At 38.8% G+C, this 16,161-nt stretch overlaps 2 protein-coding genes across 15 annotated transcripts in view; one reads left to right on the top strand and one right to left on the bottom strand.

Moving 5' to 3' along the window:
• The first annotated feature begins 6,010 nt into the window (after nucleotides 1-6,010).
• LOC148731390 (uncharacterized) lies at nucleotides 6,011-10,005 on the top strand. The gene is made up of 2 exons (XM_088761199.1): nucleotides 6,011-6,139; nucleotides 6,842-10,005. Exons 1-2 carry the CDS (start codon nucleotides 6,032-6,034, stop codon nucleotides 7,019-7,021), a joined length of 288 nt encoding a protein of 95 aa, XP_088617325.1. The 5' UTR covers nucleotides 6,011-6,031; the 3' UTR covers nucleotides 7,022-10,005.
• Nucleotides 8,615-16,161, bottom strand: part of LOC111320100 (sodium/glucose cotransporter 2-like) — a 22,536-nt gene continuing 14,989 nt past the window's right edge. For 4 of the 14 annotated variants that reach the window (XM_088761134.1, XM_088761136.1, XM_088761135.1 and 1 more), the window contains 7 exons: nucleotides 15,934-15,993; nucleotides 15,136-15,240; nucleotides 14,556-14,661; nucleotides 13,559-13,639; nucleotides 10,676-12,604; nucleotides 9,195-9,339; nucleotides 8,615-8,799 (listed from right to left, as the gene is read on the bottom strand). In XM_088761134.1, coding sequence (XP_088617260.1) covers nucleotides 12,324-12,604; nucleotides 13,559-13,639; nucleotides 14,556-14,661; nucleotides 15,136-15,240; nucleotides 15,934-15,993 — 633 coding nt within the window. In that variant the 3' untranslated portion in view covers nucleotides 8,615-8,799; nucleotides 9,195-9,339; nucleotides 10,676-12,323. The remainder of the gene's footprint in view (nucleotides 8,800-9,194; nucleotides 9,340-10,675; nucleotides 12,605-13,558; nucleotides 13,640-14,555; nucleotides 14,662-15,135; nucleotides 15,241-15,933; nucleotides 15,994-16,161) is intronic. The other 10 variants (XM_088761143.1, XM_088761146.1, XM_088761139.1 and 7 more) reach the window with 10 other exon arrangements.

Genomic DNA, 16,161 nt, shown 5'->3' with positions numbered 1-16,161 from the left:
GCACATGATCATGTCTAACTAAGGCAAATGTTTTATTGTTTATGTTCTTATAATCTATAATGTTGAAGGTCAGAGAAATGTAATTTGAGTGAGCTATTCAGTAACACACCTCTAACTAACCTAGTGCGAGGTGTGCATTGTAAGTTACTGCCCAAGTTTTCTTCTGGTTGGATTTATAGCTCAAGATCCAAGTGGAATAAAACAAGGTTAATTCCCTAACTTATAATAGTAGTTTAGACCAAGGAAACAAAGTAGGTAATACATTTATTAAAGGCCGCTGATAGTTTCGAAAGAAACTGCCTGGGGCTGCGTCGGTGGGGGTAACGAAATAATTTGGATAGATCAACAAAGTTGAAAAGGCAAATTGGCCACCGTAACGATAACAAAAGCTGACGTTTCGAGCGTTAGCCCTTCGTCGGAGCGAATAGAGGAATTGTGGGTTGTGTGTGCTTTTAAAGGCAGAAAATGGAGCTACGTTATTGGTGGGAACATGGCAACGAGAAAAACAAGAATAAAGTGTTCGTTGATCCCTGTGGGATTTAGACTGCCGATTTGAAAGATGAGCTTTTGTTCAAGATTTTTACGGCTTTCCGTGCTACCTAAGTGTAAGGAAAGACCGCAAATTGCCATGTGTTGCTTAGAATGATTAGCTAAATTAAAATGCCTAGCGACTGGTTTCGATGTGTCCTTGTCATTCTTCTCCACGTCTCGAGGGTGTTCTCGAAATCGGTCACCTAGTCTTCTGCCTGTTTCGCCGATGTATATCTTTTTGCAATAAGTGCAAGTTATGCAATAGATAACATTGGCGGAGGTGCACCTGAAGTGATCGGTGATCTTAATGGATCGTTTAGGTCCCGATATTTTATCAGTGTTGTGAATGAAAGGACACGTTTTGCATTGTGCACGAGCGCATTTAAAAGTGCCTGGTTGGTCATTAGTCTGAAAAGAACTTCTGACCAAAAAATTGCCTATGTTTTTGTCGCGTTTGTATGAAATGAGCGGAGACTGCGAAAGGATAGTGCTTATCTCCGGATCGTTTTGAAGTAATTTAAAGTTTTTAAGAATGATGGATTGAACTGAGTGGTTGTGAGGGTGAAACGTGAGAGTGAATGGAATGCGGTCGGAATCTTCCTTATGTTTCAATTGAAGGTAACGGTTTATGCACTAGTGTGTTTTACAAACCTAGAGACTCGCATAGTTACTTGTTATATTCGTTTTCGCATCCATCTCACGTTAAGAATTCCATTCCTTTTTCTCAGTTTCTAAGACTTCGTCGTTTATGCAGTGATGACTCTGATTTCCACCACGAATCAGAGTCAATGTGCCAGTTTTTCGATAAACGTGGTTACCCTGTTTCTGTCGTTCAAGCGGGTTACCACCGCGCCCAACTTATTTATCTACATTCAGCACTACAAACGTCACATAAGGAAGATTCCATAAGACCCCAGCTAACTATAAGACCCCAGCTTGTTCTGCTTTCTTGCCGTAACCTAAATGTATTAATGTAATTGTAATTTGTCTAGAATTTTGAATCCCTTGCTCTGTAAATCTTTTTATTTTACATTTTATAATATGTGTATTAAACACTGCCCGCCTCGACTAGCCTTTGCTAACTGCGGGCAGTGCATATATTTTGTAATATTGTAGTATATTATTAAACTATCATTAAACTATCATTAAATGGCGTTAGCTCCCTACCTACTTTTTGACTGAAAAGTCTCTTTACAGCCCAAAATGTCCTCTTCACTGTGTCTGTGCTGATAGGAGCCTGATCAACTTTCACGTTTGCGACGAGCTACTGAAAATTACGGTTTTCTAAAATGATATTTATATCTCATATGCCCTTGAAATTTGTTATATATGTTTCTGAAACGTTTTTTCCTGTTCAGACGACGAATGCCTCAGAAAAGAAGAATGTATCCCTATTATTAGGGTGCTCACCTGGAATTGCTGGTAGGTACACAGGTTTTGGGATGTCACGTAAAGAACCCCTCAATTTATAAAGTGTCTTTCGGGGAGCATTGCGTGACATTCCCGAAAACTGCTGCGAAGTATATCAAGATAACAACAGATTCCGTTGCCTGAATCGGCTAATATTCGAATACAAACGCCTCCCCCAAATGGCTAAAGCGATCAAATGTTGGAAACAACCTGTGCAAGGTAAACTTCACGTAGTTTTCTACTTTTGAGGAAACTTGGATGGACTGAAAAAAAACGTGTGAATGGAAACCCCTTAAATTCTAAATAATAAAACGCCTATAAGGAAACCATAGCTATGAGGAAAGAGCTTACTGGCTGGGGTAGTTAAATTTTACTAGAAGCTCCACAAATGTTTTGACACAGAGCATTCACTATTTCTCTCTTTATTTTTAAATTCCAGATGTCCTTGGCGTCGATACAAGAGTAAATTGCATGAACTCTACTTTCAAGCAAGTTTAGCAGGATTCGGATTTCGTCTATGTGTATTTCAAAACTTAGTTTAACTTGTTACCAGGTCCCTTTTCTGCCCCTGCTGAGCCTTGAGAGGGCCTGGGTGAAGGGGAGAATAGGAACCCTGGAAACGAATCGGGCAGGTACCTCAGGAGCATCTAGAGTAATACAGGTAGCACTCGCAATTGGGAACGAGTAACTGTGGTTTATATGTATCCTGAAAACAGCGAATGTAGAAAGTTTGATTAGTTTAAACAATGTAGCAGTTTATATCAGGCGTTTGAATCTCAATGTTTAAAAATCTAAATGTAAAACATGACTAAAGCGTCATTGTATCTTCCATTTAAACTAATTTGAAAATGAAACAAGTCTTTTTCTGTGTTGGTTTAATTTGATCGTTTCTCCACATACAGAGACCAAGGGTTTTTAGTAATGATCTGCCACTCTTTCCCAACTAATATTTTTTCCCAAATGTGACTGCAGTTTGTCCATTCATTACTCCCTTATTTTGCTTTCGTTGGCTTTTTTTATGGTTTTTTTTCTTTTTCCATTTTTTTCCTTGATAAGCCCTTCAGTATGAAAACTGACCAAGTTGAAACAGTTCTTTCAATTCCAGTTCTAGTTTAAAACGTCCTCTTTTTATTTTTTTTCAGTCAATCTACCATTACTACTGAAACGGCTTCTTTGTAATTAAAATAAAAGGCGATAGGAACTTAACTTGACAAAAAAAACAAAAAAAAATTTACATTATACGCAAATTAACGATCTCTCAGCTGCACAAGATGTTGCTTCCACGCATTAGAAAACTTCAGAACGGCCGTCAATTTGAAATTCTTGCTGGATTGGTTGCTCGACGAACAACATTTGTGGGGGTTTTTTTTCGGTGAACTTAAAGGGCAACTATTTGGCTTTAATGCTGCCAAGTTTTGATTCGAGGAAAAGTATTTAAGTGTTATTTTCGAGCGATTTTGGCGAGCATGTGTCAACAGAAGTTTCCCACCTTCCCGTATCTTGTGTACGTGACTCGGTGGTGATTTGGGCGTCAAGCTAAAACACATCAAAACGGCCTCAAATCGCGAAGAGAACAACACAGACCACTCTCTATGAAGGTAAGACTGTATTTCTTTGATTATTTCACACAACGTTACATTTACGGAGCTCAAAAGCAAGTCCAACTAAACCACTATACAAACTCTTTAATAATCCATTGTGAAAGAGCCTGTGACAGAGCTTGGGCCACCTGTGATTTAACAAATAGAGAAACTTTGACTGTGCTCCGTTCTGTAGTAAAGCACCTAAGAAGCGGCTAGAGCACGAAAGAAGGGTAGGAAGAAACACGAGATGTAGTTGAGTGTTTCTCTCCACTTCTTGAGTGCTCTAGCCGCTTCTTAAGTGCTTTACTACAAAACAGAACACAGTCAAGGCTTCTCTACTTGTTTTATAATAAATAATCCGTTAAATTCCCCACACATTACTTGCAGTTTCCAAACAAACTTTATTTTCAAAGCGAACAACAGTATCGTCCGCATGCTCTATACTCTGACAGAGCACGCTTACAATAAGCCAATAAGAATCCTTGTTAGAATGGACAAAGTAATTTGATTGGATGAACAAGACCAAAGCTGTCAAAATGTCAAACCATCAAAAGCTATCAAGAAGAATCGCAGATCTTACTTAATAATTCGAATGCATAAAAATGCATTTTCTGCGTACAAAAACCAGTATCTTTAGTAACATGATTAATGAAATCCGGCCGAATTTTGGCCCATGAAAACCTGGACGTTATCAACGTGACAATTTGAAAATAAAGCTTGTGATTGGAACTGGACATACTGCTGCGCTGCGTTGTTCTGTGAATAAACAACGGTCAAATTTACAGCAGCGGGAGGATTTTCTGAACTGGCGGCTGCATTATATACCTATCAATTTTTTCTCAGATATAAGCGTGAGATTTTTATCCTGGGAGTGCTGGGATTTTTGAAGACGACACGATCATTTCCGAAGATTTCCAAAGAAGTCCGAAGTCTTCCGAAGACGTCCAAAGTCTACCGAAGGCAGAGTGAGAGTGAGAGATCGTGAAGAAAGTATTGTCATTGATTCATTTTATATGTGGTTTTTGTTCCTTGCGTGGGTCTGAGTTAACATATTTTTGGAAACTGTGTCAAGCAAGACGGCAACGACTCACCTTTCAATCAGGCGTGAGAAATTGGCCTGCAGGCGTGAGTAGGCGTGAGAACGAAGTTTTCAACCCGCAGGCGTGAGACTCACGCCTAAGGCGTGAGAGTTGGCAGGTATAGGGCCATCAGAGGAACTTGGCTGCGATGGTCTTCCATTCAATGCACTAGAGAGGATATCTGAAGAAGCCCTTAGCTGTTCACTGGATGGACGAGGGTTGTAATTCCTCAGGCTAGCCTCACTGCGATGACCAGAGACCGCCGTTATGTGCCGCGATGGAACTTGCGCTTTGGACCACAGCGTGATTGCAGTGGCTCTGACGCTATGGTTTGTGTAGATTCTTAAAAGAGACGCTAGTTCTTGAGTGCTGTAGCTGCTTCCCTAGAGAAAAATTTGGGATTTGGTCCGCCATGTTACAAATTGGCAGATGGCGTGACAGCTTCAACTCCATGTTCTATACTCTGATAGAGCACGCACTTTCAACTAATGACACCACGCGTTATATCCGAACTTTATTATAATATATAATAGAAGGCTACAAGGTATGCATGTTCTGATGGATAAAGTTAAAAGTGGACTTACACCGACGTACTTAACAGATCTATTCCAATTCAACTGTGAACAAGAAAGAAAATATGATTTAAAAAACCGTGACTTCAGGCGGGTGCGTTATCGCACTGTCACTCATGGCAAGCATTCGATCAGCTATTTGGGGCCATCACTCTGGGAGAAACCAACCGAAAAGGAAAGGACAATCAATCAGAATTCAGAGCGATGATACGAAAGAAAGATTTATCAGCTGAAGTCAATGGATGTGGAACAAATTGTTAGCTCTGCACAGCTTGAGTATGAATGTCCTAAAATAATGTTAATAGTTTTGATTGTAAATAGTATTGTAGCAAATTTAAGAGATTTGTTAAGATCTAAATAGTAGTTATGAGTGCATCTATTCTTAGGGGTCATACTAGAATTAATTATTATTAATTAACTAATATTGTAAGAAATAGACAACTTTTTTGAGAGATGTTTCGGCATGCTTATGAAATCTTCAATCAATGAGCAATGAGTAAGTGAACGTGATTAATTATATAACAGACAAGTGGATGAATATTCATCTACCTGTCTGTTATATACTCACGTTCTGTTACTCATTGATTGAAGATGGCATAAGCATGCCGAAACATGTCTCTCAAAAAAGTTGTCTATTTCTTACAATATTTATCATACTTGCTACTACTACGACCTTATGGAATTAATTAATACTTTATTCAATATTTTAATCAGTATTAATTGATAATCATTTCATCAATATTTTATTATTTAATCAATATTTCTATCAAATTTGCAACGTACTGTATGTGTTAGTGTCCCCTATCAGTGCCTTGGCGTTGGAACCACTTTACAGAAGCGAAGGCGACTGAGATACATGGCGAATACAAAGATTTTCATTTTCTGTGCACTGTTGGCTCTGGCAGCCAGCGCATTTGAGAGGCCAGTAGTAACTTCGGAGGAAAGAGAGATTGATAATCATCAGGTACGTTGTCGTATATCTCTTAACATTAAGGGCGTGTCCATCTATCCTAAAAGAAAGATAAAAGAATCGGCAAGGATGTGCTCCACAATTGGCTCAATTTGTCCGAAAACGTTTTGTTTTGTTTTGTTTTTTTTTTGTTTTAACTTAAACACCTCTCGAAGTGGATGCATTTGAAGGAGCTGTGGAGCTTTTGTAAACGCTGATGTGTCTGCTCTTTGCATTTTTGGCAAGGAAATAAGACAGTGATGCGCACGCTCAATGAATGCACTTTTTCTGTTGACGTCCCCAGATCCACTTGTTTTCACTTTTATGATCAGTGAGTATAAACTATTAACCTAAGTAGGGGTGGGTAGCAGTGGATATTTACTGAGCTGCAAATGTTTACGGATAAATTAAAACAGTAAGATAATACAACACTTAAAGATGATTTTAACTCACTAACTCCTGAAACGAATGCAATATTTTCGGGTGCATATCTTGCGTGAGTTGCTCTAAGTTAAATGGCGAAGGATTTTCAAAGTTGAGTTGCCATCTACAGCGCATCTTCAACGCTATGCACCGTTTCACCAAAACCAACCACCCCCCTCCCCCCACCACACACACGCACACACACACATACACACACACGCGCGCGCGCACGAATAAACACACACACAACCACATTTTTTTTTAGAAAATATGTAAGCTTTTAAATCTCTTCAGGATGGTACATTTGAAACTATTGACACAGATGGAGATGGTGGTATGACGCCGGATGAGTTGGCAAAAGGACTTGATATCTCTCTGCTAATTGCTAACCGATATGTGGTCACTTTTGACACGAATCGAGACGGAGAGCTTGATTCTGAGGGTAAGACAAAAACTAAAATTCATATACACTAAAAGCAGTCCCTTTGCTCAGTGCGAATCCTTTATTACCCAATGCAAGTCTGTAAATATCAAAGAAAATGATGTCTCCATATTCTCGTTCCCACAGCCATTCCGTTGCTCTGGCTACGCGACCAAAAGAAAAAGGAATCTGGAAACAAGAATGAGGTTCTTATTTTTTTACGATGCCAATCTCTGTTAACTCACACAACGGAATGCGCCGCTTAAAATTGTCTCATGGCCTAAAACTATCCCCAAATTGAACTTATTTTGCAGTATTTTCAAACTTACCACTACATGAACAGTGATGCTATAGTTAAACCTCAATAAATGGGTGTAGTTTACAAGAAAGTGCCAGGAACTACTCATAAAAAGATTTACATATCTATGCATGGTGTAAAACTCCAAGCTCTATTTGGTTGTAATAAATACTATAAATGCAGCTATTTGGGAGATGTTGTCTGAGCTTTGATTTTAATGTTTCTTACTCACAAACCTGTTAAACAACAATTAAAACATGGCGCGAATGTGCTTCCTAATAAGGCTACGTTCACACTTGGTGTCCGAGCATTAGTGATTGCGAACTTCCCATTTAACTGGTCGCGAGTTTTGAGATTTTCAAGGGATTTAATATTCCGCTCCGTCCCGATTGAGATAGACTTCTAGGTGCTTTAAATGAAGAGAAGATCTACGGAAGGATACTTGATTTGGAAAGCGATGGTCTTCAACACCTTAAAGCGACGGAAGGAAATCTGGTGAACAGTCTGGTGAATGATACTGCGATTTGCACACGTGATATGACTTCAGTTGAGCTTTACCAATTTTGGACCATTCTTTGGCCCGGTAAATATTTTATGTGGTAACGGGTTAAGTCTCCCGATAGCCATTTCTACTGTTTTTCTTTTTTTAATTCTTCGGGTAACATGACTCAAATTTCGGGCGACATGACTCAGGCCTTGAACAAGAGGCCATTGTTATCATGGCAACAAGAGTGCTGCAACCTAAAAAATGGGCATTTTTGTGCACCCCCCCGAGTGCCTAACTGCATGCAAAATTAGAAGGGGTGTTGAAAATTTTCATTTCCTAAGATGTTTGATTCTTGCAGAGACTTGTTCTTGACTACTGTGTAAGTAGACTACTTGTTCTTGACTACTGTGTAAGTAGTCAAGAACACTAGCTTTTGTAATCACTACTAGCTTTTGTAATCATTACGGTGGCTAATTTACCATTTCAACTTTGTTGATATATCCAAATTATTTCGTTACTCCCACCGACGCAGCCCCAAACAGTTTCTTTCGAAACTATCAGCCTTTATTAATTCATTTAAACTTGAGGAGAATTTCTAAAATTAAATACCGTACTTCCTCGAAATATGTTGGGTAAAAGAGGGGGCATTTATTGTAGGAAGGGTGCCTAATCAAGGGGGGCACTTGTTATTCTCCTGTAATGACTCTGCTGTAGGTTTAAAATGATCTAAAGTGGCAATAGAAACAGGTTTTTCTTGTATCCCTACGATTTAAGTGAGTTAGGGATGAGGGAGATTGCTTTATGGACTCTGTGGGTTGAGGGGTGGGTGCTCATTGGAGTGTGGGCACTTATTTGAGGAAATACAGTATAATTTTTATTAATCAATCATTTAATAGTGTGAGTAAGCTTCAGTAGTTCTTGTTACAATGGCTATGATCTGAAAGATCTTCTTTTGTCAGATTTTCTTTCTTTTGAAGACAAGTATTCTGATCTTTTCCCACTCATGTTGGACTTGATAATGTGATTGACCTGTTGCACTCTTTCTCCTGGCAAAACAAACAAACAAACATTAATAAACAACAACAACAAAATTAATGTTGAAAAAATATTTTTTGTTCAACAGGGAAAATTGTTGCCCAATCATTGAACCCTTCGATGCCTTAGGCTGACTAAAATATAATTTCTCCCTACAATATCAACCCTGAATCAAACAGTAAGGTATTGAGAATAAAGGAAATGATCACCAACAATACAGAGGCTCTTGATTGTTAATATGGAGAATATGCATACTGATGTCCACAAAAAAAAAAAAATGGTAGGCTAGCAAATAATAATCAGCTTACTACCAAAAATTGACTGCCTCAAATGCTCTTTGGTGTGAAAAATGCTGTTTGTTGTGATAAATTAATGTATGCAAAGAAAAAGACAGAAAATTTCTCACCTGCATCATCAGCATCAGTTTCAAAGTCGTAGTGTTTAAACTCGTGTGCATTTTGACTGAAGTAAACTATTCTGAAAACAGATTTTCCATTGTTCTTCAATTCATTTAGGTCACAAGCAACCACATTTTCCATATCTATTGAAGTCTTAACAAAAAGTGATTTTACAGGTTAGTATTAAAAGAAAGAGGTAACAGGACAAATCAGATAAGAAAAAGTTAACATTGTATGAGGGGGACATTGGGGTTTGCAGTGTTGGGGTGCTGACTCTTCTTTGTTTTAATGGAGTATTGTGGTGTAGAACAACTTCCATTCTGGTGTTGTAGTGATCTCAAAATTTACGGTATATGATGTTTGTAACTTCACATCAACAGTTTTTGGTGAAATAAACCATTCCCAGTGTTGCAGTTTATTCTTTAATAGATTTTGAAAACCCGACCGCAGTTAGTTTTTGAACAAATTATGCCATACATTTGAGTTAAACTTTAATTAACATTAGCCAACTAACCCCAGGCCATGTTTGTTAATATTTCACTTGACTTATGAACCTCTACAACACACAGTATCAGCCAGCCAAAGACCGGCACATGGTAAAGATGAGTGAAACCAGACCAGATAAATCCTGAGGCTTAAACTATATCATGGTGTCGGTGTGTGTTGATAATATTTCTTGCAGTGATGCAGTGTTTATTCTATTTTGTTTGCAATGTTGTGATATTCAGAACACTCCATGTTTCCCTCTGTACTTGAGGCAACAGCTCATGCAGCCAGAGCTTATCTTGGTAGCATGAACTGACTTTAAGAGTTGTATTCCCCCCCCCCCCCCACATCCCCTCCTTAGATTGGGATGCCAGTCCACCGCAAGGTTTCCCTGCAGCATTTGATCTGAGGCTTCCCTGATAATTAATCCCAGTATCCATTCACACTCTATTCTCATCACTTATCTGTGTTGATCACTCATGGGTGAGGCAGAAAGGGTAGCTAAGGACCTGTCTACCTGTGGGGTGAGGCAGAAAGGGTAGCTAAGGACCTGTCTACCTGTGGGGTGAGGCAGAAAGGGTAGCTAACGACCTGTCTAACTGTGGGGTGAGGCAGAAAGGGTAGCTCAGGACCTGTCTAACTGGCAAAATGCAGTCAAGTAGAAACCTGCATATTTTTTTTGTTTTGCAGCCATGATCAAAATATTCTTTCCACCATTTCAGCCTTGGTTTACAAATTTCCCCCCATGTAACTAGACAGCAGAGCAGTACAAAAATAAAATACTCGAACTCCAGAGGTAATACAATACAACAGCTCTGTTTTCTGAAGGTGCTTCACAGAGAGGTGGAGCCCAGTCCACTTGTTCACAACATGACCATGCTCTTATCCCAGGCCAGTCCCCAAAGAAAAAATGTTTATCACCTTCCCCACCCTTGCCCATCACCACCAAAGCCCACCCCCCTTGAAAAATTATAACCAAGTTTTCTAAAGACATTTCACAAACCTTGGCAGCATCCATGTATCTGGAATAAAGTTCTAGAGTAAAACCTAAAGTGTTAATTGTCATCATTAGTGGACATAACATCCAGTGATTCCTGGAGAAATGATCACTGAGACACAAAGACAAAAAGAAAACAAAACTGATTAAACTATTGGAATTGTGGAACCCTGCCATCAAGGGTACGAGATCCCCCAGAAATAAGCTTCCATACCTTTACACCATTTAGTGGACTTGAAAAAGTCACAAAACTTCTGGAAAAGTAATCAGAGTAAACATTAAAAACTGGCACTTCATCTAACCAAGGTAACATCCACCCAATGTAAGTTGTATGTTCTAAATACTGTTCACTGTACCTTTTCTCTAGTACTAACAAAGAGAATTTGTTCAACAATCAAGAGCTTCTTTTCTAGCTCAATTGGTTAGAGCACCGGATTGTGTTGTGCGGGAGGTCGAGGGTTTGAGCCCTGGCTGGACCAATAATCATGGTCTTAACATAAGTGAGGAAAATTTGCTACCTTTCTATAAAATCAAAAAATGGATAGATATTCTAGTCTCCTCGGATAAGGATGAATATGTATTAAAACTGTAGGCCCCGTCTCCTGCAGGGTTGGGGTAGGAGATGTCAATTTCCCACACATGAGATTACTGTGTGATGGATGTCCTCCCCTGGAGTGGGATGGGTGGGATATCTGCTGAAGATGGGCTGTATTACCCTTTGCATATCAGACATTTAGATTTAGATGTTCAATTCCTTTATTCTCCTAACCTTCATACACTATTCAGTTGTGACACTGTAGGGAGAATTTCCATTGTAGATCAGGCTTAACACTTCCACAACAGATCTACACATAATTTTCAAGCTAGTACTGCATTATGGGATATAAGCTCTGGCAGGATGAGCCTTGTGAGCTGATTTCACCATTATAGAAACATTTTCCCTCTCATTGTCAGTTATTACAAGATGGTTGGAGTGACCAGAACTACAATGTAGAATAGGCATTGTGGTAAAACAGTGTTTATTTGTATATTGGAAAAAAACATCATCCAAATCATGTCTGGTCCACTATTGCTTGCATTGGAAGCTGGCCCAAAGAGTTAAATATTAGAAAAATATGGAACAGATGTATTGAGTAAATATGAAAATACATAAATTATTACTAATATTTTATGTATTTTCATATTTACTCAATACATCTGTTTGTTCCATATTTTTCTAATATTTAACTCTTTGGGTCAACTTCCAATGCAAGCAATAGTGGACCAGACATGATTTGGATGATGTATAGGCAATTTCAGAAAAAAGAACAAAACCCCATTTATGACTGCCAAAGGCCTGGGCTAGAATCTACAACTCCAGTATGGCAGCCCTATGTCAATGTTGCCAAGATGTTGTGAAGCATCGTATTTGTTTGGTTGTTCAGTGGTCTGCTGCCAGGCTATCCATTTCAAAAGCTAAAACTGACTAACAGTAAATACTAAACTCAGTTAATTACCTCTTGACACCCCGCCGAGACAGGTATAACCAGTTATGAGTTAAATTGATTGGTTTGAGTGGAGGTAACCTTGTTAGATGGGCAAATCAAGTAAAGGGCCTACTTGTCATTGGCAAAATCTCTAAACTACCTTCTTGACTTACCTGATCTGTACACCACTACCAGACTCCCATAATAGGAAGAGTAGTCCACAATCCAAGCCATGGATAGTGAGGGTCGTCTATTGGACGGAACATGTTTCCCCAGTAAGGTGTCAATTTGAAGCAGCCAGTCAGGTCTGGTCGAGTGGACGGCATCACAGTAGTCATATTTCCCAGCATTGAGACATTTGTCATATTGACTGCCATAGTCACTGGTGCAACAGTAGGAGCGTAAGGAGTCCCGTGGGCACTTCCAAACTTTTCCCAAAGACCATTGTATCCTCCAACTTTTACAAAGCCTTAAAAACATCATTATAGCAAAAAAGTCAGCATCAACGAGCCCCATCAGCACTACATGTTATTACTCTTTTCACTCCTAGGATCTGATCGATTGTTAATTCTCCTCGCTGGCTGCAAAGCACTTCCTTGTAAATTAGTTACAAAGTTTGGTGCTAGATCAAGATAACAACCTCTGAGTGTCCAGAGTGTCTAATTCCTCTTTACAATATCACACCTGAATCAAATGTTAAGGTCAAGAGAATAAACAGGGCATAAAATTAACTTTTTTTTTTCAGGCAGCCATGCACTTGGCTCCTAAATATTTTTAAGTGGTAGCCAATTCCAAAAAGTTGGTGGCCATTATAACACACACACACACACACACACAAATTTTCACCCTGTCACTGTAATAGATAGAGTAAATTGCTCAAAAATCATGGTGATACAGTCAAAGAGGACACTAGAATGGATCATATACAACTTGAAAGGTTCCCTAAATCCAAGATGGCATCTAATGATGACAGATTTAGATTCGACATCGAGCTTGTGTTGCGTTTTTGGAAATGAGCTTAACAAGGAACTTTGCTACAGATTCTCCTTGTCAGCACTTTAGGAAAAGTACAGAGAACAGTATGGAGAATATGCAAACTGATGTTACAGTGTAGATAGTTATGACTGTAGCTATCATCTCCTTTGCAATTTTAGGGGTATATATAATTATTCGTGAATGCATAAGTTCACGAAATCATGTTCACATGAAGGAACCTGCAATCTTTAATAAAATGCAAAGATATTCTACCCTTCAGTGCCAAGTTAGAAGACAGCGATCTTCAAGTTCAGGCCTTATTTTCTTGTTGCAATTCAAGGACAGCTCATTTCTGAGCTGAATTGTATAAGAAATGTATCATGAACCAAGATGCATATTAGTGAATATGCATGAGTATGAATACCGGTACATAATCATGTGCTCTTACTTAATATTGCCAGTACAATGGCACCCAAAATCATGATGGTACACTGGAGGACATCTGTGAAGATAACAGCAGTCAAACCACCTGCAGACAAAAGTGAGAATGTCAGTAACGAGTTAACTTTAGTTCCACTTAACAGTTTAAGGAACCAAGGAAATTTTTATATGTAACAAGCTGCACGTAAGGTAATACATCTGTACACAAGCCCAACCAACTGGAGTTTTGCCTGGGGCCCATTTCTCAAACGTCCTAGTAACTTGAATGGGCCCATAAAGCTGATCTAGTTTCATTCAAGATGAGGATTTTAAAAGTTTTGAAAATGATACCCAAAATCTATCAGCTAAAGAAACAAAAAGGACTGGTTTGGATGCCAGAACCTGCTTTCATATCCTTTAAATTCTGATTTTAAAACAAAAGTCATGGCTTCGGGCCTGTTAAGTTACCGGGACTTTCAAGAAAATTAATGGGCCCCAGGTCTCCTTAGCAGGAAGTAACTGAAGGAGTATCACTCCCCAACCCACCCTGGATGGGAAGTCAGCCATCCCGGGGGTTACCCCACAGAATTTCATCCAGCTTCCCTGACCTTTCACTGGGACCAAGGACCCAATTAAACTTCTTAGTGGAGAGAGCCACATCTCACGCAGCATGAGCCATATTTGTATTTATTAAAAACTGGATCATTGGATAATGCAATTCAAGACATTTTATTGGTTCAGCCATTATGGTATACGAGCCAATATACCATAATCTTATATCTGTACATTGTAACATTCGGTTTCTTCTTACAAAATAAAGTAGAGAAGATTTGTCTAATATCTAGGGGACGTATTTTTTTTTTAAATAAAACAATTATTCCCCTTGCATTTGTTGGATATGAGATGATTATGGCCAACTCGGCACTATTTGCCTCGCTGGCTATCTATCATCTCGTATCCAACGTGCACTCGTGGAATAATTGTTAAATATAATAGGACTATTTTAGGAACTGTTTTTAGCTTACCCAACACAGTGTAGACAGCAGTTATAGCCAAGGTCACAGCAGCAGAGATATAAATATTCCAGCCAATTGCTTCGTACAGGAACAAACTACCTGCATAGATGTCAACCTACAAAACAATTATTACTGATTCATAACACAACTTAGGGTGAAGTATAGAATTTTATTCAAATCTACAATTAGGATTCAGAATATTTCAACATCCCCACCGAGACCCTTTTGCCTGACGGAATTGGTGTTGTTGCAAATTCGTTAGGTTAAGCAGCTTTCAATTTGGAGATACAAGTGTACAATAGGAAACTGCTTCCAGAATCACAGGGTGACATCACCAGTCACTGCATATAGGCAATACACAAACATTCCCTGCATGAAACACACATATCACATTCTATCATCATCATCCTGTCCGCCATGTCGTGTTTACATAATCTGGACCCAATATTCCACCAACAAGGCTTTGTTTGAGATTAGAGTTACATGTATCTACAGAGAATGTGGTAATTATCCCTATTCAGAGGTGAGGTAGAAATTAAGCTTGAATGATTGTATTCTTCTGTAACAATTCACCCCGAGTCATACTCACCGAAAACTTTGTGAACACATATGAAATCAGAGCCACCACAGTGAGATAGGTTCTGACCCACTGGCTCTGAAACCTTTTTTGCAGAAATTCAGGCATGGTAAACACCTGCAGTCAATGTAAAAACACAGCATTGCATGACAAAAATGATTGTTTGCAATACATTGATAGTGACTTACACCACTTGAGTCTTAGAGCCAATAACAAAACAGCAAAACTGACCAATCATTTTACACAAACGGGACTAAGAACTTTCTACTGACAACAACTATTCACTTGACTCTGATGACGACTTCCGCACAGGTTGTCAAAATGTCAATCACCACCACCAACAGCAAACTGACCTGGACGATCACACTACACTTTCACACAGTTATTGAGAGTGAGTTAACCCTTTAACTCTCAGAAGTGATTAATATGTAACTTCTCCCTATAATATCCATACATGATTCAGCAAACAGGTAATGAGAATACTCAAACTTATCAGGTAGAAGCTGTTATCTTCATCTAGCACCTTTTGATTGATCTAGTAACTTTTTTAGAAGAACATTGTGTTGCAGCTGGAAGAGACAATTATCAATAAGATCTTGGGAGTTTAAAGGTTAGCGTCAAGTCAGAATGAAAAGTGGCTTGAATTGTTCCAAAGCTAATCCCAGTATATAAATTATCAGCAAATGACATGAGGTGGAAAGCAGTTGGACCTTGCAAAAAAGACCACCATGCAATTTTAAGAAACAAATTTAAAACAAAGCTAAATAAGTGGTTCTCCTCTTTCTAAGATGTTTTAGCAAGAAGTCTTACCCTTGAACGCAGGTAAATTGGCAGGAAAACCCATCCAAGGAGGAGCAGAACCCAGCAAGCCTGTAAACAACAAAAAATAAATTTGACAATTTTATAAATGTAACAGTATGTGATAAACATGAAATCAATACAATGATGCACCTTTAATCAAGGTATTTCACTTTTCGAGAGGAAAATTCTGATTCCAACTGAAAAAGAAAAAACCTGCCTTGATAATCTTTGTATCTG

The sequence above is a fragment of the Stylophora pistillata genome, chromosome 5 (genome assembly GCF_964205215.1).
Source record: "Stylophora pistillata chromosome 5, jaStyPist1.2, whole genome shotgun sequence".
In the NCBI taxonomy this organism is placed as follows: Eukaryota; Metazoa; Cnidaria; class Anthozoa; order Scleractinia; family Pocilloporidae; genus Stylophora; species Stylophora pistillata.
The sequence above is the reverse complement of the archived record's forward strand: the minus strand, read 5'-3'. Positions and strand labels throughout refer to the sequence as shown.

What these genes read in the sequence shown, in the direction of transcription:
- LOC148731390 (XM_088761199.1), top strand. Translation starts at nt 6,032, where the DNA reads ATGGCGAATACAAAGATTTTCATTTTCTGTGCACTGTTGGCTCTGGCA. An exon ending in GAGAGATTGATAATCATCAG is followed by an intron (nt 6,140 to 6,841) that starts GTACGTTGTCGT and finishes AAATCTCTTCAG; the next exon opens with GATGGTACATTTGAAACTAT.